Raw genomic sequence first — 23,046 nt, 5'->3', positions numbered from 1 at the left:
CAGCAAGATCAATGTGGAACCGTGCAAATAAATAAGAGCAATAATTTAACTTCCAGACGGTTCTAAGAGTGTTGCCCCTCTCTTGCAAAGCAAGACTACTCTCTCTGATTGCTTATGCTTTTGCCATTCATCTGAGGTTGGATGTCAGATGAAATTGTTAAATCAGAGGCTGGGGATTATGCCAGGCTTCCAAACCCAGACTGTGAAAGGCCCCCTCTGTCCACTGCAGACAGCAGATCTGAGACAGCCTTTCAGGTCTATCTTTATCAGTCAAATCTCCTCTTGTGCTCTGGAGAAACCCTCTGGAGAGACCTCAGCCCCCCAGTTTTGCTGGCACTGGGGGAGCTCGGCCACATGCACCCCCAATGCCAGACAGACCCCCACGCTGCCAAACTTTCCCTGCACGCAGCCAGTTGGCTCTCAGGCAGCACTGGCCTCCCTCAGCTGCAGGACTTCTCATTCCTGCAGAGGTTTGATGTATGGAAAAATAAGATACCTGTCGGGAGAAGAAATTCAGCCCCTTTCAGTTTTATTACATTCCTTCCATTTTATAGGTAGGCTGTTTCTTTCTTGTTTGCTTTGCAAAAGACATTATAATAACAATCAACCGGTGGATGGTATTTGCTTTTGATTCCTTTGGATGAACTGCCTTAGACAGACTGTGTCTGAAGTCAAAAAGATTAGTTCTTTATTTACTAACATGCCACAGGCTAAGGGAGAGAAGGGGAGAGTAATCTCTCAAAAAGGACTGTTTGTTATAAACCCCACCACAAGTAATCAATATACCCCAAAAGAGCAAAGGCAGTGATGGAGCAAACCCTTAATGTGAACCAGACCGAGTAACACAAAACAATCAGCTTGATGGGTGAAGTAGTGATTTGGCAAATGTTCTGACGTTCCTTGCCATGGGATTTCCGGACAGTCATGGTGAAAGTAAGTAAACATGCCTCATCAGAAATAACATTAGAAACAGGCCCAGCAGTAACACACAGCTGGGCCGTTCATTCAGAGCAGGGAGTCCTTCCTTTACCTGATGCTAAATCTCACCCTCCACACGGTGCCACAAAGCAACTTGGATACGAACTTTATATCAAAAATTCACATCCATTAAAATACTTCTGAGCTGGAGGTGCAACAGTGTGATGGTTGAGTTCACATGTCATGACAAAACCAAGAAGTTCCCTGACTGAATCCATATCCACTACGATTGTTTGAGGAAACAATCCAGGAGCTGGTATTTGCTGGCTCCCCAGCTCATGCTCTTTTCATGACACAAAGAAATTCTGTGTTTCAGTGACAGGGTTACCCAGGGCTTTCTGTGGAATTCTGAACTAAATCAATTTCCTCACCTGGAAAATAAGAGGGTTAAAACATATAAAGAGTTTTAAACAATGAAAATGCTAATTGCTATTCTCTATGTAGCAACTGAATCTTGATTTCTTTGTTTGTATTCCACTGAAGGAACCCCTCCCATCCCTGGAGAGCATGAACTGTGCAGAATGGAGAGAAGCAGAAAAGGGATGTCTCATTTTGTCAAGAGAGGGATTCAGTGTCCCTCCAGGAAAAGGAGTATAATACACAAAAGCACTTTAGAAATCTTCAGCTCAAGAGCCACTAATCAAGGGTTCCTTCAGTGTCTGCAAACTCAGATGATCTCCTAATGCCCTTCTTTCTGATTAGCTGCAAAAAGATGTGAGCTTTTTTTGGTAACACCAAACTTGGGGGGAATTTGAAACAATCCCCTAAACTGGAGATCAACAGCAACAACTGTATACAAAGGTTGGGATTTTTGGATAAAACATCAGGGCCCAGGGGGAACATTCCTGCATTAAAATCAGTGTTTGATTCCAAAATTTGACATCTCCAAGATGCTCAGAGAGATTTCAAGAAAACAAAACCATCACTCAAAGTGTGACAGGAGTTTCTAACTGTTACAACATCTTCTCTAACAGGCATTAACACTGAGCTTTAAACACTGAGCACGGGGGTTTGATGCAGCTCCAGGAAAGTGCTTTGCTAAGCTTCAGAGAGGATGTGCTAAATTTGGAATGCTGTCCAAAGAGAAAACCAATTATATTCACCAGAAGTCCATCTAAAGTTTTTCAGTGACCTTAGAGCAGGCTGATATAACAAGGGATGGCAAGTAGCCACTGACTTGAATTGTATTTCATCTCAGCTCCAAGATCGCTTGTCAAATGCAAACAGTGATCTGTACTGAGAAGCCACATGGTGTTCAACACGCAGCACAAGGCTGAAGGGAACCTGAAGTAGGGCTGAGGGACAACCTCTTGCCTAATGCAGAAGAGCTCCCAGCTGGTTTTGTGCTCCTATGCTACTGAGAACCTGATCAAGACAGCAACCACTTCTCCGTCGCAGAAGACACCAAATTTAGGGCAACAATTCTCCCTCACCTTTTAGCATATTCATATCTCTGCAACAACCAGCTTTAGCATGCTCTTAGGGTATCAGCATCATCACCTAAGTAAGTGCACAACATATCACCTAAAATGTACTCCAAATCACTCAAACTAGGATAGATTCCCACTGCCACTCACTTTGTCCTCTGGCAAGACACAGTTAAATCTCTGTTGCTCTGGACTGTGTGTGTCCTGTTTATTCAGGTGCTTTCTGCACAGGTCCTGTGTTTCAAACATCAACCACCTCAACAAGCCAGATGTTCTGACAGCACCCTTGCTCCGTCTGCTTCCCCACACCACCACCACACTGCAAACCAAGGCAGGGAGCCATTCCAGACCAGAAATGCCGAGGCAGCTTGTTGTCAGACACATCCATTTCACAGTGCTGAATGCTGCTAAGAAGAAAGGGGCACAGGCCACCCCACTGCTGTTTGCACACTGCAGAGCTGCACGTCGGGGCTGCAGGAGCAGCTGAATCTTCCAGGTGTTGCCAGTGATACCAACAGCAACACAGCGGCTCAGCGCAGTCACTGCATGCAAATTCCTGACTTCTCTCTTATGGAGCACCATTCAAAGCTTGTCTCTGGACAAGATGGTCAAGAAATGCCCTTGCAGTGGTGTCCAAGCAGTTTCCAAAATATTTTGACAGCACTTCTTTGAGGTAAAGGCAGCATTATTACCATTTGCAGACAAGGCACAAGGACATTAACAAACTACTTCCACTAATTTTAAGAGCCTGCCCTAAGACTTCAAGAATTCCCGTGTCAGGAATTCATAGCATTACATAGCACTACCACTAGAGTCTGTAATAGGCACTACCAGAGACTGGCTGTACTGTATGTGTGCAGCACAGCCCCCTGTTATGTCCAGATGAAGCCATCAAGTCTCAGCATTTCTCCTAATCAGAGCTGAGCATTTCAAGCTGAGTGCTGAACAGAGACTCTAAAAAATGACCTTTTCTGAAAATTACAGCTGACATGACCTGGCAGCATCTCATAATGATTCTCTCTATGGAGACACAGAAACAGGATTCACTCTCCAGAACAAGACTGAGCTGATCTGAGCATGACCTGATTTCTCCTGCAGTCCCACTCCCCAATCAGCACACTGCTCTGAGATTGTCTCATCATGCTTAAATGCCAAGGCACTGCATAAGGTTGCCCAGATGGTCTGATGTCCACTCAGATGGACCTTATTCATATTCTCCAAGGAGAATATTTTTGTTTTGGTTTTCTTTTGGTTTTAATTTTATTTTAAAAGACTGAATTTGAAGAAGAGCAATTCCTAGTGTGCTGGTGATGTGCTGCCTCTCTAATGGTTCAGCAGCAGCACTGGAACACATCAGGTTCACGCGAGGTAAGAGACTGGCAAATACAGCTGTTGTAGACTGCTATCCTTTTGGTAACTGATACCACAGAGGAATAAAACCTGTACTTTAAGCAAATGGATATGAAACCTGTTTCCCAGGAGCACTGAGACTCCTGAACCTCTGGCTACAACCCAGTGGACCGTGGTTCTAAATTACTTTGTCAAGTCATCTTTGCTCATTGTCACTTGATGCCCAGCTTTTCTTCAGGTGCTGTTACCCCTCAGATCTTCCTTTGACTTTATGCTCTGTCACTGATTTCTTTTTCCAGTTCGTCATCCATTTGCTTAGCTCCCTCACCCCCTGGGTTAGCTTAAGTTTTTATTTCACATTTCATTCACATTCAGGGTCAGTCTAAACCACCAGACTTCACTCTGGAATGGCTGAAACCAGAGTGCCCATTCTCTTCTGCTAACGCTGCCCTGGGGCAGCATTTATGTGAACTGCTTCAGCTGTGTATCTAAGTGAAAAGTCTCACAGAAGTTCACAGGGCTTTGATTTCGCCATGCTGGAATCTCTTCTGGAGATTGGGCAAGGACTTCTAAATCACGTGAACGGTTTGGCCAGTTCTACCTGTCATGTCCACTGAAAAATGTGAGTCTTTCATTATTTGAGGCAGATGTTAGTGGATGATTCAGGGAGCAGATACACACAGTTGCCAGCCACTGAGTTGAAGAAGCCCCAGAGAGAGTGCAAGAGATGATAAAGTTGAGCAAAACTGAGAGTTAATCCAAAGCTTGTAACTTGCACTCAGCTCCCCTGGGAACACACAACTCACACTGAGCAATGGATTCCAAAATATTAAGAAATAAGCTAGCGTGTAAGAAAAATAAGGATCTCCTGTTCAATTAAGGAGTTAGGTCATTAATGCTTATTCATATTACATTACTCACACTTGAGAGACAAATAACTATGTGTTGCCTCACTAACCCACATATTTATTTGTACAAATATTTCCCAAGAAGTAGGAAGAGAGAACCATTCAACAGAAAAGTTCTATATTATAGTCTTATCATAACAAGCCACTTCACAGTACACTGATGTGTATCGTATACAAGCATCCATTGTAAAAAGCTATTAAGTGTATCTCCTTTTACAGTGCTGACATGTTCATTCCTTCACAGAGGTCATTGGCTCACAATGGGGCCTCTCATTTCCCTTTGCTTTACTAAGATTTTGCTGTATTTCAGACTCAAACCTTAGTATTAGCATTATTAACTCAGAGAGACATAGTCGGTGCCATATAAAGTCAATTTATATAGAAATCCTACAATCATTCAGAACAAATTTTATACATAAAAAAATCTACAGTCTCTGAATGGAAGGGACATAGTAAATGATTAGGTCAACTTCACATGTTTAAGATGTTTAACAGAAGACTAGCCTTCAAAAAGAAAAAATACCCACTCCTAAACAAAAGTACCTGTTTTTGTCTGGGCTGAAAATGCTGCTCAGCTGCCTGTTCACAGGCCGGCCAGTAAACACAGTGCTGGACATGAGCAGCATTTGGAGGTAAATTGCTGCCTTCATTTTGATCAAATAAGTCTGTGATTGCTGCTGTGGAGCACCAGCATAACCCTCAGCCCAGAAAGCAGAGATGTGCCAGCCAGCGGCACATCTCCCCAGTGTGCTCCACCACCCCAGAGCTGTGCCAAGGGCAGAATGCCATCCCCCCGGGCTGTATAAATCACCAGAGGAGTCAAAGCCTCTGAAAAAGTAAAACAAGTTTTGGGTGTAGACAGTGCTAATTACCAGAGTGCCCTCACCTGCACACACGCATATGCAATTTTAGCCATCTCTGTAATTGTCTAAAGGCCATGAAAGCCTATTTGGTGGCAAGTACTGATGTCTATGCATAAAAGTACTGCCATCTACTCTTCATCCCAATGAGGTTTGAAACTTTGACACCCTGAACTGAGGCTGTAGAAATGTTAAAAAATTGTAAACAAAAAGAAAATGGAGTGAAGGAAAAGGGGAGACACAAAAGGAGTGGGATGGGGCTGATGGGGTGCGAGGTGGCCCTTGTTTGTAAAGTGTATTCAGTTCATGAGAGATACACAACAGTTCACCTTCTAGTCTGTCCCCCTTCCTCTGCTTGGCAAGGTGCTGGTGCAGCACATGCAGCCACGTGGAATGTTCCAAACAGGCCATTTAAACAGCAGACATGGCTGATGAACAGCTCAGTCAGGATGCAGAACGCAGGCCAGAGAAAAAGCCCTGGCAGTTACAACTGTAGCTCGGATGAGCTCAAGTGCTTCTTGTCTACTTTATCCTGCCCCCCTTAAAGGGCAGAGAAGTAATTCGTATGCAAATAGAGGACCCGAGCAGTAATTTGAAACAAGAGAGAGATACTGTCTTTACAGAGAGGAATGCTGCAGATGCAAAAAGAAGCTAAAAAAATTTTTAATTATACCAGAATTCAAAAAGCTGGGAAAGTCATGTCCCTCCAATGAATGTCAAAGCCCCAAGAATCTTAAGTATTAGACATACAAAAACTCAGCACCCCGAGCTTCCTTTACCAGTATGGATGCCTTAATACTAATTCAGCTCTACTTAAATATGAGTTACCAAAAAAACCTTCTAAGATTTATACCTTCCCTCTTTTTCTGTAGCAAGACAGGTAACTGTCAGGAGTTGCTTCAGGAGCTCAGCATTTGGAGCAGGATCATCCCAGCCTGAAAATCTGCTCAGACAGAATCCTCCCATTATCCTCGGGTGAAGCCTCCATCATATTTAAGCACAAGAAAGGCAGATGAATGAGAAAAAGTGGCACTCAAACTGAAGAAGCTGGAAGGAAGCTCAGTGGCCTTGTAATACCTACTTCAAATGGTGACACTGATTGCCCAAAATTGGCTCAGACTCTAGGGAAAGGTACAAGTCATTGGCTCAACTCAAAACCACAACCAGAAATACATATTGATCAAAATAGAGTTCAAAGGCCAATCTCCAACCGTGTTTCTGTGCAGCCCAAGTACACATCATATGCGTTATTACAGAACAGGTAAATCAGGTTTAAAATATATTTGATTTTGGGAAAACAACTGTAAACCACACATTTAGAAGCTTTCTCTATTCCTGATAATATAAATCATTAAAGGAAAATCAAAAGCGAAACCCCAAGCTGCTAATTTCAGGGAGATGATGGGTATTCAGTCACAATACAGGGCTTGACCCTGAAAAAGAAATGGAGCTTTTGCTACGTTCTCTCAAGGTCACAGCACTCAAGGACAGTGGCCACAAATTAAGCAGTTGTTGTATGTTATATACATTACAACTGTCTTGTTTTCATTATATAAATGCATTTGTCTCCAATTAAATTGTAGAACTTTTATTGAAATGAGAGCACTGTTTTCAGCTGCCCTTTCCATGCTATTTTACTCTGAGGTTTTCAGATCTCTTCATCATAGCAGTAGTCAATAAGCAATTCCTTGAAGTCCTTTATCAGTTCTTCTATGGCGTAATTGCATTTCTCTTCCAAGAAGAGGTGTACAGAAAAGGCTTTGTTCTCTCTCCTCCTCTGTGTCTTGCCCTAGTTTGTAAGTGCTGAGTGTTTTATTGAGCACCTGGAAGATTTTCAGTGCTATAAAAACAAATGTCTCTTTGTAAAAATCTGACTCTCAAAATAAAAGCAACAGAAAGTGTTCAGTATTTTGAAATTAGTCAAGTACTCAATAACAAACATATGCATTCCAACATGGTAGAATGACATTTGAGATGCAGAAACATTTTTTATACATACTGCTCCAAACACAAGAAAGATGCTTGCACAGACTCTGGAACTGTAAAATGTCCATAAGGGACAATGTCTGTACCTGGTTCTCAGAGAGCAGAAAAAAAGCTGTAGCAGCCTGCTGTTTACAGAGATGGGAACAGACCATGAAAGACCATGACAAGAGCCTCAAACCTCAAGTGGGGTATCAACCTGCTCGTAAACAGCTTAAACCCTTTGCTTTAGTGGACGTCTTTGAGTGATTTGTCTTTCTTAAAACTCAGACATCTATAAACTGGAAGAAGACTTGGAGGTAAAGAAATAGTAGAGGAAAACAAGACAGAGGCAGCTCCATAATAACTACAAGCAGCAGAGACTGCCTTAGGAAGGTGAGTGACAAGAGCTGATGTGAGACCTTTAATCTCTCCAAGTGTCTCTTATCTGAGGTGAGAGACCATCCCAGTCCCTTCTCTTCCTTCCTCCCTATCTCTAGTTTTTCACTGTACAGAAAAATTAGGAACTAAGTGACTAAAACTAGCAAAACAATAATGCATTGTCAGTAACTTCCATGACTGCTGTATCAATGTGAAAAGTTGTACTCAGTTCCAAAACGTCTAAGAGACCTTACACTTCAGTTCAACTCCCATGTGGGAGATGAATCATAGAATTAACTGGGTTGGAAGAGACTTCCAAGATCATCAAGTCCAACCTTTGATCCAACCCCACTGTGATTACTAGACCATGGCACTGAGTGCCACATCCAGCCTCATCTTAAAAACCTCCAGGGACAGTGAATCCACCACTTCTCTGGGCAGCCCATTCCAATGCCTGATCACTCTCTCTGTAAAGAACTTCTTTCTAATATCCAACCTAAACCTCCCCTGGCAGAGCTTAAGCCCGTGCCCTCTTGTCCTGTTGCTGATTGCCTGGGAGAAGAGACCGACCCCCACCTGGCTACAACCTCCTTTCCATGAGCCATGGAAAGACCAAAGACGTCTTTATAGTGCCAACGTTTAAGGCATTAAAAACTTGAAAGATTTAGCAAAATAAATTACTAGAAGCTCAGCAGAGCCAGAAGTGTAAGATAAAACAGGTCCATGACTACCTCCACACATGTAGCTGGGTGCTGAAGGAAAACCACGGCTCCTTTCCACGCTCTCAGTGTCCTGTTGGGTCCCCCGGGGAAGCCACACCCAGGCAGACATCCCAAGGCCTGGCACGAGGGTTCCAGCTCCCACAACAAACGGAGGGTTACTGACATGAATTCAAATAGCTTTTACTTACACTTTACAGTATGATTTATTTGTACAATACAGGAACATTCAGAAAAGGAAAAATGCATTTTCAGAATTAAATGCTTCGTATTAACACCCTTGTGAAACTGAATTCTGTGGATAAAAGTAAAATATAACAAACAAGAATAACAGTAATAAATTAAAAAAGACTAAAAATAATTCATAAAACTCTATTTGACCTGAAATAACATTTGGGTAATTTTTGAAGTGAGTTTCTTTTGTCCTTTATGGTTGAAACCATTTTTCTTTTAAAACAAGAACGAAAAAAACTGCCAGTCACGTAAGTTCATCTCACTCCAGCCCTCCAAAATTTCCAAAATGAATCTGAATCAAAACAATCGCTCAACCAATTCACAACAAAATTAAGACTACCAAAGAGGCGCAGATGTGAAAACTTGAATTCTCTGTATTGTATTGTTTTCTCAGAGCAAAGTCACAAGGAGCAGCGGAGCCAAATGAACCGGCTGCTGCTGCCAAAGAGGGTTTTGTTCCCACTCATGCCTCCCTCACTCCCTCTTCCCACTCCACCCTTGGCTCCACAAGCTGGGCATCAGCCTCGCTGCCTACTCAGACTGCCCAAAAGTTTCAGATCCCTAATGCTGCAAGAATTACCCCAATTTTATTCACAGGTTAGAGAGCTGTATTGGGCCACAGAAGATCCCAGTCAGCAAAATAATCCTACGTGGGACTATGTGGTCAGGAGCTGCTGGGGGAAACACAGCTGCTTGCTGCAGCAGGGACAAGCTGCTAGATCAGCCTAAAAAATACCCACACCAATTCACTTTCACTCAGAAATTAAGAAAATCCAGGTAAATATGCTTTCAGTTGTTCTGTCACTTTATGATGGTGACCACATCCTAAGCACCATACCAGCTGAAGTATTTTTCAACAAAATACAAGAGTCTTTCCAACGAAATCCTGACTCATCTACATCAACAAAGATTGCTAACACTGTAGATTTATCAAGACAAAAAGAATAATAATAAAAGAAAACCTCAGAAATGTGTTTAGGAAAACTATATTTATGGTATCAGATGACTTTGGAATAATCCAGACTTAGCTGCCATCACTTATTTCATATGCAAATACTCATTGCCATTTAAAACTGTAAAATCAGGAAGTAAACATATATTTTAAGAATATATATTTTAATGCCTGTATAAAAATGTAAACACACAAAAGTGAATCTCATCTAAAACACTTCTACTTACCTTGTGTATTTTAAGGGCCCCTGTGTAATAATGATGCTCCATTAAAAACTGGGTTCTTAAGTTTCTGTGAATAAATTATCATAAGGAACTGAAAACAAAGACTAAAACTATATTAGAATTTACAATAATTATCATATTTCTATGAATGTGAAATCAACTATAACTAAACAGCTTTTCTATCCCCAAAAGCTAAACAGTTGTAAGACACCTTGTTATCATTGATATGAGTCCTAATGCCAGCTGGAGTGCTTTAGGGGACAGGACAGTTTATGATAGAAAGATGTTATGAGCTCACCCAAGAACTCAGCAAAGTTGCATCCTGCTGTCCCTCCCTCCACAGCACTGGGACAAGGCCTGGTACTGACTGGCAAAGCTGAAACGTGCTTATTTGGACACCTAAGGAGAAAAGCTATATCCTCATTAGATACTTAAGCAATGTCTACAAATCTAAGAGATCCAGTAGTTGATTTGTGGACATTTTATCCTATAATTGTACTGAGAAATAAAGAAAAAAAAAAAAGTCTGCATTAAAAATGCATACAGATATTTTAATATTACACATTTGCCCTACACTTATGTGTATGATAATGTTTATATTGAACATAATGAATGAATTCAGGTTAAAAGCTGAGATACCAAAATAAATTCTCCAGACTTTGACTGCTTTGTGCATTTTCAACAACATTAATTTCTACTTTATGTGTGAAATGTACATTCTTCCAGTATTTGGATAATACCCCACTTAAATACAATACTTTTCCTTGTGTTTAAAGTTGAGTGCACTATAAAGCAGAAGTTTTAACCAAAAATCAGAACCCAGACCAAAAGCAACTGCACAGGTTACAGGCAATGAAGGTGAAGAGGATAAAGAGCTTAATCCACTGTCCAAATACCAAGTTTTTACTCGAATCAGTGTCAGGTTGTAACTTTGAAATAGTCATCAGTTTTTCAGCAGAAGAGAAGCCCAGGCTAACCTGCCATCGGTGAGATCTTTGGCAGGCAAAGACCTCCACTTCCAAAACCTTCCACAGGGGCCGGGCACGTCCAGGGAGTCACCACAGAAACTTCACTGACAAAAATGGAAGATCAAAGAAACCACCCTGAACTGTGGCGGGGTGAAGCATCCCATAAACATCCCCTCCAGACAATCTGCTGCATAAAAGCCTACAAGAAATGAGTTTTCACATCATCATTAGGTGCCTGTTAGAATGTTTTTCACCTCAACATTCAACAAAAATATTTTTCCTTGCGAATAAAGCTAATCCCTCCCTTCCCACAGGAAATATCAAGAACAACTGATAAACATTTTTCGTTGTAGCAGTATTTTAGGTATGAGAAGGGCGAGTTCCTTCCTCAGTCTTCTTTTATTCTAGACCAGGAATACTCAGTTCCCTTTATTTATTTTCTTATACACAATGTTATCTTGTTTCCATTTGCCCCCCTATTTCTTAAAATATGTTGCCCCCAATCACTGGTGCTTGATATAATAATTATTTTCACCTCTTCCATAAGAAATTCCTCTTAATCCTTAAATGAGTTTTACTTTTGCATTACTATCAAACTGCTCACCTGTGTGCAACCAGATGCTATTTTTTTCTCACTGCATCTCTTACAATGTGGGGGGAATGGTTTCCTTTCTGGCACTTAATTTTCCCTGGAGTTCAGTATTTCACATTCATTTGTACTGAATTTCAGTTTGCTGCTGTTGAATCACCTGTGCAATCTCCTGAATTATTCTGACTTCTGAGCACATCTATCAGCTTGTGAACATTGCCTCTGCATATTGCAACCCCTGCAGACCTCAAACTTTGTATTCCATCACATTAATGTGTTTGAACCAATATTTTGAACCAGGAACATGACATAACTTCAGAAACTGCACTGGAAAAAGCTTTTTTAGGTTTCCCCCAATTCCAATTTTCTCTTGTCAGTATCCCTGCCATATTTCCATAGCATATATCCAATAGTTCACTTAAAGTCATACAGCAAAATATATGATGGCAGAATTCCTTGACAATCCTTGATTCTCACTTGTTACAGCTCTGCCTCAGTTCTGTGCCTGTATCACTAAACAATACATTTTCCCTCAGCCTAAGAGTGTATATCCATGTCTCCAAAAGTAGAAACTACACCAGCCTAAATTATCCATGACCTCATATTTAAAACATAAATGCAACTGCCATCACTCTCCCAAAAAATGCCAGCTTTCATTGCTTATTAGCCCAGGTCCCCCACAAACACCCTTGGCACTGTGTTACATCACTCCTTAGCCAAGGGAAAAATACCTCAAAGTACTTCCATCGAGCTGTGACTGCAGCCTCCCAGACTCTGCCTGTGATTCACGGCTCACGGTGCTCACACGACCACTCGCTGCCTTACCAGGGGTGCTAAGCTGAGCTGCCCACAACAGGCTCAGCACCTCGTTCTACCGTGCTTGGGTTTCCTCTTGTACCTTTAGCTCACCCAAGCTTGCAGTGGTTGCCTGGAGGAAACAAAAGGTGAGCTTCCCTGGACACGGCACAGCAGCAGATGGGGAGAGGCTGCCATCGTGTCTGAATCCAGCCCAAACATCCCTTAACACGTGTCCAAGTGCAACAATTAGCACAACTATCCATGCATTATTAAAGGGATGTGGTGCCTGAATAATAAAATAAGTATATGCATATTACAAAATACCTGAGCCTATCATGTTCCTATTCTACAGGTAACTTGTTTTTACAAAAACTACAGGATTCAACAGCAGGTATAGAAAAGTATTTATTAACTTCCATGAAACAGAATATGGCTTAAAAAAAATCCTCTTGAGTCCCTCTTGAATTTTCTCTTCCTGCTCTAAGGAGAATCAGTCTCTCATGGAAATTTGGGAAAATAAAAAAAAAAAAAATTAACCCAAATACAACCATCTTATAGAAAGCTATGTGAGCTCTGGGCAACAGAAGTCAACCAGTGCATGGAAATAAAACACTGCCTCTACATACATATAAAGGAAACAGATTAGAAGTGGCAGAGGTTATTTTTCTCTATTGTTAAAACATCTAAAAAATTAATTTTTTATATAAAACATTTCCTAGGTGTAAATAGTACACTGCATAAAACACAGCTAAAGAAATTTAAATTTCATCATTTCATCATTTCAAATCCCAGACCTAGTTTAATCTACTGATGTATTTCTCCAGTGGATTCATGAGCTGACCATACAGAATGCTTCCAAGCAAACCACCCCTCAGCAGGAAGAAATATGTATTTTTCAGTATTTTAATTTTTAAGCTTTTCAAAATTATTTTTAAATTTTAGTAAAACCATCTTTCAAAAGTATATTCCAATGTCAAGCTTGAAGAAAAAATTCTGCCTCTGCCAAAATAATTTGCAAACTTTATTGGATTTTTAAAAGCCTGATTACAGGACAAAACATGCATTATGCATTTTGCTAAAATTCCAAAAACAATTGCAGAACTTCATCATATTCAAAGGCTCATGCCCATAATAAATACCATCAGCTTAAAAGCAGCTTGGAATTTTTCAAGAGTTTTATTAATCTGAAAAATGCAAATGTTATATATACTGTTCTTTTAAAAGTCTGACATTACTTTGCAATGGTTAAAGCAAGAAACAGCTCAGCTGAAGACTACAGAAAATCCCTGTCTTCTGAGGAGGTCATACAATACTGCTCTGGAAACAGCCCATCACCAAAGGCCTGGCAATTGGCTTCGGCTTAAAACATACTCTGCCTCTAACATTCTTCAAAGGATTAAACCATAATTGATTCTGGCAATACACATGGTCAGCGTGATGTGCAGGGGGTTGCCAGTGGACATGGGGCCCTTATATAAAGAGCCATTTTCTTTGTTTAAAATGGAAAAAAGAGTGGGAGGTGTGGAGAACAGTGAAATACAAAATGAGTCAGAATCATAAACCATATTTTTTGAATCAGATTTCAACAACCACATATGCAAATAGAAGGCTTCAAAGGTGGCAGAGGTTCTGAATTGCTAAGGCAATTCACTTATTCTTAGTTCCATAAAAAAAGATAGAAGCTATAGTTATATACATCCTTCTAAGTACTCCAAGAATATTGCAAGTTGAACTCCAGAGAAGCCACCGACATCAGTCTGAAAGTGACGGGGAATGGACTGATCGTGCACTGGCTGGACTGTTAGAGAAAGCAAAGGGATCCTTCTCCTTTTCTTTAGTATCATGTTTATGTTTATGCTTATGCTTATGCTTGTGTTTCTTCTTCTTTTTCTTGTGCTCATGGTGGTGATGGTGGTGGTGATCGCTGTGTTTTGAGGAGTTTGATTCTTTACTAAACACAGAGAGTGGAGTTGCTGAGACAGGGTGCATGTTTATCTCTCCCGAAGATTGTTCTTTACCTAAAGGAATGGATATAGTGGGATTAGTAAATGTTTAACTTGCATTGTTTCTAAAGATAAGATATTCTGATTTATTAGATAAAGCCTACATTATCATTTAAACATGCTAACACAAGATCTGTTATGATACTTGTACCATTAGCTTTCTGGTTTTGAAGGCTCTGAATGTGCCATTTAAGTTCCTGTACTACTAACAATTTTTACAGAGATAGTCCTTCCTTCCTCAACAGCATAAAAGTATCCCAGACAATTAGGAACTGTAAAGAGCTAAGAAACTCCAAGTTATATAAGCTTCCTGATAACCTTTGTATGACAAACAAGTATTGAGAACAGTTTCTTTTCAGCCTTACCCAAAAGATTAAGGACTGATTTAATCAAGCACATCTATAGGAAAGTTCCTAGTTGGTACAGCTGTTCTGGGTATTGTTTGTTTGGTTTTAAATATGTCTAGAAAAAACAAACTCTACATTTGTACGAAGTATTTAGAAGTCAGAATAGAAACACAAAATGTTTTTACAGTGAGGATAATCAATGACTTACTATGGGACACGGTGACATCTCTATTGCTTGAAATCTTAAACAGCAAAATTATGTCTTTCTAGAAATATGTTTGGTCTTAACCACAAGACATGAATATGGTGCAAAATAAAATTCTGCTGAGGTGGTGAAGGAGTCTCAAGGACAATAGTTTCCTATAAACTTAAAATCTCTAATATACAAGTAAAAAAGCTTTAATTCTTATTTAATCAGAACTCTGCAGCAGTAAGCTCATGTCATCAATGCAAAGATATACACACCGATTCCAACTTCTACTTGTTGAATTCAACGCACAGTTTCTACCACTTTTTTACATTGTTATCTGCAGCCTTTTTTGACAACGCAGACATCATGCAAGTATACAGCATTTGATGGGAAAAGATACAAGACTGCTCCACAGTGTAACGATTTCCAATTATATTTTTTTCTTTTAAGGAATTTCTACCTGTATCTAAACCTATCCCTGTAACCTGAGCTCACTCATGTAAAGTAATCAGCTTCTAGTCAAGAGAACTTTATTTCTCAGCTGCAAGGATGCAAAAGCAGCCATGAAACAGAACACAAAATGGTGGGAAAAGGAAAGGGTGGAGGCTGTACCTCAGAAAACCAAAGCAGGCAGTATTTGACACCATTAAAATAGGCTACAGTAGTTAAAGGTAAACTGTGACAGTGACACAAGCAGAGCTCCTAGTAAGGCAGAAATAAAGGTCACGGCAAAGAGCCTGAAGAACATCGGTCAGTGTTCATCCACAGAAAATGTACAAAAGATCATCCAAAATGCAGAAAACATTCTCATGTGTTGTCAAGCCACAGGCACAAGATATATTAAAATACACAAGGTAAAACCAAGTCAACTTAAAAGAAAAAACCCACACACGACACAAACTCTTCAAACTTCATAGCCACATTAGTTCCAAACTGTGGAGTTATTTTTATATGGAAACTAAACACGTAAGTCCAGACACTACATTTGTAAGAACCTCAAACCAAAGCTAAGCCTCTAAGCTTTAAGAAGTTTAACCCAATAGAACTGGTAAAAGGACAGTGGCCTAAGTCTGCAGGGATGACGTAGTAGAATGTCAAGCACTAGTGAATATGGAGGAAGATGGAAGATACAACCAAACAGACCCTCCTGACTCCGTTGCATGACCTGCAACTTGTGCAAGTTTCCTGCAGTTTACTAAACTACCAGCTCTGCTAAGGCAACAGTCTCTATTATCAACTCGTTACTTTTTTCAGGTGACTTACTTTTATACATTAAAAAAAAATATTACTTAAAGCAGTTAAACACAATTGACTGGAGTAAGATACGGAGCAAATTCAACTGTAGTTCAAGCCAACAGGACTGAAGGGGTGGTGGTGACCACCTAGAGAGGCAGGAAATTCTTTGGGAAGGGGAGAAATGGGATCCAACTGCAACTCAGGGGTTACTGACACTTAAGGAGACAGTCAATACTGGTAATATGGCACAGGTGTCAGTAAGAAATGAAAGAATGTCATTATAAAAATCTACTTCTATCAAGCCAGCACTGAGTATACGTACAATTTCTTCACAGAGGTCAATGATGACTCTAGTCTGTTGGGTTTTTTAAAATGCAAAAATAACAGCTATCCGGGAAATTTCCCCCTACTGTTAAAGAGTGCTTTGAAACTAGGAATCAAATATTCTGATCCTGGATGATGACTCCAAGAGATTGAGCACAAACTACCGAACTTGGTTGTGTGTTAAAATGGACAGACGTATAAAAGCTCTATAGAAAATGTTACAGATTTGTATCCATAAAATTCACTGTTAAAACAGCAGATCACTTTTTTTCTTCCTTTTAATTAGCATTTACTTAAAGTTCATGTCAGGAGCATGCCAAACATAGTTAAGGAAATCAAGGCTAAACAGAAGTTGCTTTACAGGGCAATATTATCATCCTTTTATCAACAGGAGTAGCAGGACTTCTGCAAGGAGGCACAGAGCACTCCCTCTTCCTTCAGGGAACCCACTTCTTCCTGGCACAGGGAGCAGGACTGGAACCTAGGTTTCTCAAATCACAGAAACACACAGTAAGTAGAGGGTGAGCCCAGGAGCTCGCTTCTGAAGTGGTTAGTAGCATTCCTTGGAAGAAAATGCACATACATGTCTCTATCCACTTGGATCTCCTTCTGTTTAGGATGTGGAGATTCCAATGTAATTATTGGCTTTGTGGTGTTCCAGCTAGCTGGGTAGGTGTTTAAAATTAGACAGGATTAATGACAATCCAATAGCACAAAGATCAGAAATTTGTGTACAATTTGTCCCAGGGACCAATACAAATGCCGTGGATGTTGTGAGAGAGAATAAAATATGAAAACATAGATCTCTTATCTTAGTTTTAGAATAAAAGGGATTTAGACTCTGATAAGTTTTAAAGTAACATTTTCTGTCATAATACAAATTGATAGTAGATAATTATAACATCCTGTTCAATTATTTAAGTAAGTTTCTTCTCTTTCTAAGACTTATGGGTGCATTAACATTGAACTATATTGTTGGGTAGAGTGTTTTACCTATTTACTCTTATTTTGTTATTTGAACCTTAACAATTTGAAAAAATGTAACTTGAGGCTTTAACATGCCAGCAAGCTTTCATAAGATCTTTCATACAATCTCTCCCATGTTTCTCATGTTGTGTAAAGAGGGTGGGACACCACATACTTACAGCCTCTGTGTCTTCGCATGGACAATCAACGTAAAACAGCTTATACAGGATTTTTACAAATTGAAATGACCTTGTTTGAAACAACCCCATCTGCACCCTGATTTATTCGAATGTCAGAGAGGGAGAAACCAAGTTCACAAATCATAGCGAAGGCTGAGCCCACAGGTCCAGTGTTTTGGCTGAGGACAGGCTGGTGCCCGAACTTGACACCAACCAGCTCTGGGAAGAAAGGGGCATGAGCACAAGCACACGAGCACTTATGTGCCTCTCCCAGAACTCAAAGAAAGCTTACCAGTGAGAAAGATAATGCACTCCCTTTGCCTAGCAGTTGAATTGTAGCTCTGGCTAGAATTTTCTCTCAAGAGACAACACTTAAAGAATGGAAAAAATCATAAAAACTATTCAAAATTATCCTGGTTTTCCTTATTTTTCTTTTCTTTTAAGCGTTACCCTGGAAACATCCAAGACACACTGTTTTTTAATTTCATGCTGTGTTTATGCATCTGTTAAATCATCAACAAAGCACAAAGAAAAAGTTACCAAGCATAAATGATTTCAAGTTTCCAGAATGCATCTTGTAATTTGTCTAAAGAAGCCGAATTTTCAAATTATATATCTCTGAAAAAGAGTGCTCTTTTAAGGTCCATGGGAGAAAATTTAAATTTTGAGGGTAAGAAGTAAGGGTCTAGCTAAAAAAAAAAACAACACCCAGAAGTTTTCTGAGGATGTGCTAAGCAAATCACATAGTTTGGCTCCAACATAAACATTTTAACTACTTCCACTCTACAGATTCATTTGATTTCATTTTTTAGTGGGATCTATAACAAGACAGACAATTTCTTATACACGTACCAAAGTATACCTAAAGTATTGAATAGGCAAGCTGGTGATTTAACTAAAATATACTTTTAACTGGTAATCACTTTTTTAATTTCTTCATTTGACTTTCATTTAACAACTATATTGCCTTGTACTTACATTAAAATAAGAGCTTAACTGTGGTGTTATTTTTACTACATTTACTTTAATATTGTAGTAATTCTAGTGAAATCCCTATTTTAGAAAAAAAGAACATTTAAATCAGCAAGCCAATTCAGAATACTCTATGCTTTTAACAGTTTCAGATAGTCCACTTGAAAATTTGCTATCCTTATCCATCTTCTGGGTTTCAGAGTGATCAGTTGCTTTCTCAGAGACAGTCACAGCTACAATATTATGTTGTTTTTATTAAATCATGTAGTTGACAAACTGCAGCCACACACTGATGCAATTCTCACTTACGCTGTCACTATCTGCAGTGCTTGTGTTTCTATTAAAGCTTTCTTTACTTCAGGATAAAGCACTCGAAAACACCCTTCACTGTGAAGTGTACAATTAATACACACTGTTTCAGTGAAGCAAAATTATCTACAGAACCTCAAAGTCTATGAGCTACCATTTTGGAAACAGTTATATCTTGGGTAATAAAGTCAACATATGTGTAAGGGCAACAATCAAACAGATACTATATTAATATTATGTGTTATTAAAAGGTATTCTAACAGAACAGTTGTAACAACATTTACCTCCTTAAACAGTAAAGCAAAAATTCATCATTGTCAGTGGTGCCCTCATATCCAAGAAGTCTTTTATATATTCGTCTGTGTGCTGCTGTCTCCATAGCCCTTTTTGGCAGAGAACCACTAATGGCTGAACTTTGATGAACTGGTGTGCTTACAGCTAACTTGGGGAACTGCAGAGCTGCAGGACGGGGTTTCTTACACAGTTCAGACTGGATTTCTATTTACTACTGCATTTCTATTTACTGCTGCATCCACATTCGAAATGCAGTGACTGGCACCCCAGGCTCAGATCTGCTGTTGGAAATGTACTCGTTAAATGTAGTAACTACAGTAGTTTACCCCTAATCTAACTGCAGCATGTGCAGTACGTCCAGTTTCAAATTGTTCCAGAAAAAAGTCAGTCCAGATAAATCATTGCTTCCTGAAAGTGTAGACAGTAACTGCGATAAACAAAACCACAATCCAATCAACATGTATGTGTGTGGCCTAGACCTCCAAAGTTTCATGTACATCTACATAGTAAACAGAGCAACCTACAAGGTCAGCAGCGGAAATTTCCAATTTGATTATCCTGGAAAACTAGAAAAGCATTAACAGAATGGCCAAAGAATTTGTTTGATCTGAGTCTGAATGCTCAGGATGTGTCCTTGAAGCCCACAGCCTCTGAATGTGATCAGAAAAAGGACTGCCAGTGCACAAAGAGAACACTGCTGCATTTTCTTTTGTTTCCTTTGTAGAAATAAAGAGAAGAGAGAATTGGATATTGCTTTTTATCAACTTTCAATCCATCAAAACTAGTTAGGAAAGTCTAATTAAGTGTTTATCAGTGATGAGCCATAATGACACGTAACTTCACTGGCAGATCGTGCAGACTGTAGCCAAGCACTTATTCTGGAAGCAGAAAAGACCAGGCCAATCAATAACCACTGACAGATACAGCAAAACCTTTTAGAGGTTAATTCTGATGTACTGTACTTTCAGATTAGTGAAACATTGAAGTAAAGAAGTGTATCTTTATCTGATTTCACTGAAGTCAACAACACATGACAAGTCACCTTACAGTCTGAGAGTTTAAATCTGCTGCTTACACAAAATCTGATCTAGAAATTCTTTTGATCTTGGGATTTAAGAATAGGGAGCATTCCTACTATTCTTGATGACTTAGTAGCAAAAAAAAAATCTGTTCTCACATTAGAAACATGACCTTGCACAGCTCTGGAGGCTCAAAGGAGGCTACCAAGTTTCTAGTCCTTAGGGCAGATGAGTAATCAGCACAATAGCTTCTTCAGACAGTTCACAACTGATGTTTTGTTTGTTTTAATAACTTCTTGAAAAAATGCTTAGATTCCCTTATAACTGCCAGAGTCCACAGTTCTATTATCACAGTCAGGACGCTTTAGTAGGATTTAAAACACTTATTTTCTATATGAACCAGGAAAGGTGCTGTAATTACATGACTAAAACCTGTAATGCACCAATAGTTGTATTACAAGACTTCTTTTATTGTCTCAATCCTAACCTTTCACATCCATAGGTAGAAGCATACATTAAAAAAATCCCACAAACTTTTAAGGGAAAACAACATTATCCTGGCTTTACAGGCGTTACATCAACTTGAAGAAATCCAAATTATCGTTTGGGCTGGTGTGAGGAGTAAAAAAAACCAAAACAACAACCCAACAAAAAAACACAGATACGGCAGGACTCAGACCCAGCATGAACTTCCTCCTGGCAGCTGCTGTTCGCAGGCTGTGTTTGGCTGATGACCTAACACTTCATGTGACATGTGGGGACATAACCCACAGCTGTGGGAGGAAAACTGCACAAGGACTAAGAGCTCACTCCTTCCAAGTACAAGTCACAGAACTGAGGCAGATACAAGATCTTACAGATTTACTAAGATACTGAGACCATTTCAGAACCTACTGTCGATCTATTTCTCAATAATCACTCACTGAATTGCACCCACCCTCTGTCATTGCTGCAAAACCTCAAAGGCCCTCAAGAAATATTATCTGCAACTCCTTTGTAAAACAAAACACTCCTATATATGTAAAAAAAAAATATTTATGTATGCTTTTTTTTCCACATCTGTTTCTCCTCAGAAGTATACCATTTCCTAAAGATTGAACTATCTTTATTTATCAGTCTGAAATTCATACATCTCTGCTTCTAAGAAAAATGGCATGAATAAAAATTTTAGAAGCAAAGGCAAAATTTTAGAAGCAAAGATTATGTGAAGTGGAACTGTTTCTAACTGTCCAAAAAAAAAAAAAAAGAATAAAATAATCTGAAGTGTTTCAAAATAATGCTTTTCAAAGCTTAAATGAATTCTGTTGCAAAACCCGGCATTTGTCTCATTTATTATCTAGGAAAGAAAATGTATTCCAGTGTGCTGAATGTCTAAACAGCAGAGGTGAGGAGGTCATTCAGCACACAAGTGAAACTCGAAGTAGCTTTTGTCTGCTGTAGGTCTACAAAGGCCAGTCAACTGGCCATTTACTCTGACACTTGGTCAGACTTCACCCTTTCTGACCTCTAGTGCAAACTTAATCTGCAACAGTCCTGGAGCACAGAGCTGGCATACAGGGGGTCCCGTAAGTCCTATTTGTGAAGCCTTTGGCAGAGTTTTGTTTATGACTTGATATTCCATAGAGTGTGTAAATCTAGTAAAAAAATTGTTGCAAAATATCATGTAAGAGTTATAAATACTAATCCTCAGTGGATCAGCTTTGCAGTTGCTTGCCCTGGATGCGTCATTCTTTGCCGTAATAGAAAATGTGATGGTTGACCATAGCACTGAGAACAAAATGCAAAGCAGCTCTGAGGTTTAAAGTAAAGGTTGTGCAGATACAGGCTCCTAAGTTCATGAGAGCAACCTGTATGCAGCCTGCCCCTTTACTCTGTTGAAATGTGGCAAAAAGTTGTTGAGTTTTGCTACTCTTCATCTCTAACAGCAAAGCCATCCTGGTGGAGCTGCCTGTACATGCACATGTCATTAACTGGAGGCCATCTGGAATCCAGAAACCAGACCTCCCTGTGTTTTAATGTCCCCACATGAACTTAATTGCTTAGCTGAGCAGTGACAACAGTTACCTGTATTAAAAAAAAAAAAAAATTAAAAAGAAATAACCAAACCCCCTTAGTGGTTGGAGCATCTGCCAAGGAAGGAAAAACGTTAAGTCCTAGGCCCTAATGGAATATAAACCCACAGCTTCCACACTGCTGGCAAGCACTAAGGCACCAGCCTCAGCAGGATTCTCAGAGCAGGAGCATCCACCAGCCCTTCTCTTAAATGGGGCCACTGAATTGCCAGGTCACAGAGAAAGCAGATGAGGTCACCTGTCAGCATAGCTTAGGACTTAGGGCCCTCAGGATGGAACCAACACCCCACATCCTGCTGCTAAGGTCTACTTCTGTTTTACATTAGGCAGTCACTGGATAAAAACAGAAAAACAAGGAACAGGGTAATTATGCTGAATTCTAAAGCCAAAAACTTCACTTTTACACAGTGCAGTACTGCAACTCTAAAACCTTGCTCTGGATCTGTACTGAAGATCTCTCAGAACACCTGGTACATCATCACATTACCTCAGCTCCACTGGAACATTTTGGAACTAAACTTTAGAAATGTGGCTAAAATATTTTGAGAAAATGAGACTGCCCACAGAATTTCATTGCTACTGACAGATAAGATTTGAGATTTTTTTACCTGAATAGTCTTCCTATTGTTTTTAATCTCCAAAATTATTACTTTTTAAAAAAGACACCTATGGCAAAAGAAGTTTTATCTAATTGCGTATGGGGTTCTACTTCAACTTTGTGTTCTTTCATTCATTCCTTAGCTTTTCACTTTTATAAGCATGATATATACTTGTCTTACTTAGAT

At 39.6% G+C, this 23,046-nt stretch overlaps 1 protein-coding gene across 2 annotated transcripts in view; it reads right to left on the bottom strand.

The window, feature by feature from the left end:
* Positions 1-12,743: 12,743 nt before the first annotated feature.
* TAF2 (TATA-box binding protein associated factor 2) overlaps positions 12,744-23,046 on the bottom strand; it is a 63,885-nt gene continuing 53,582 nt past the window's right edge. For both annotated transcript variants that reach the window (XM_027884901.1, XM_027884902.1), the window contains one exon: positions 12,744-14,368. In XM_027884901.1, coding sequence (XP_027740702.1) covers positions 14,103-14,368 — 266 coding nt within the window. In that variant the 3' untranslated portion in view covers positions 12,744-14,102. The remainder of the gene's footprint in view (positions 14,369-23,046) is intronic.

The sequence above is a fragment of the Empidonax traillii genome, unplaced genomic scaffold, assembly GCF_003031625.1.
Source record: "Empidonax traillii isolate 1590-97213 ecotype Southwest subspecies unplaced genomic scaffold, ASM303162v1 scaffold157:size2224338, whole genome shotgun sequence".
NCBI classification, from domain to species: Eukaryota; Metazoa; Chordata; class Aves; order Passeriformes; family Tyrannidae; genus Empidonax; species Empidonax traillii.
The sequence above is the reverse complement of the archived record's forward strand: the minus strand, read 5'-3'. Positions and strand labels throughout refer to the sequence as shown.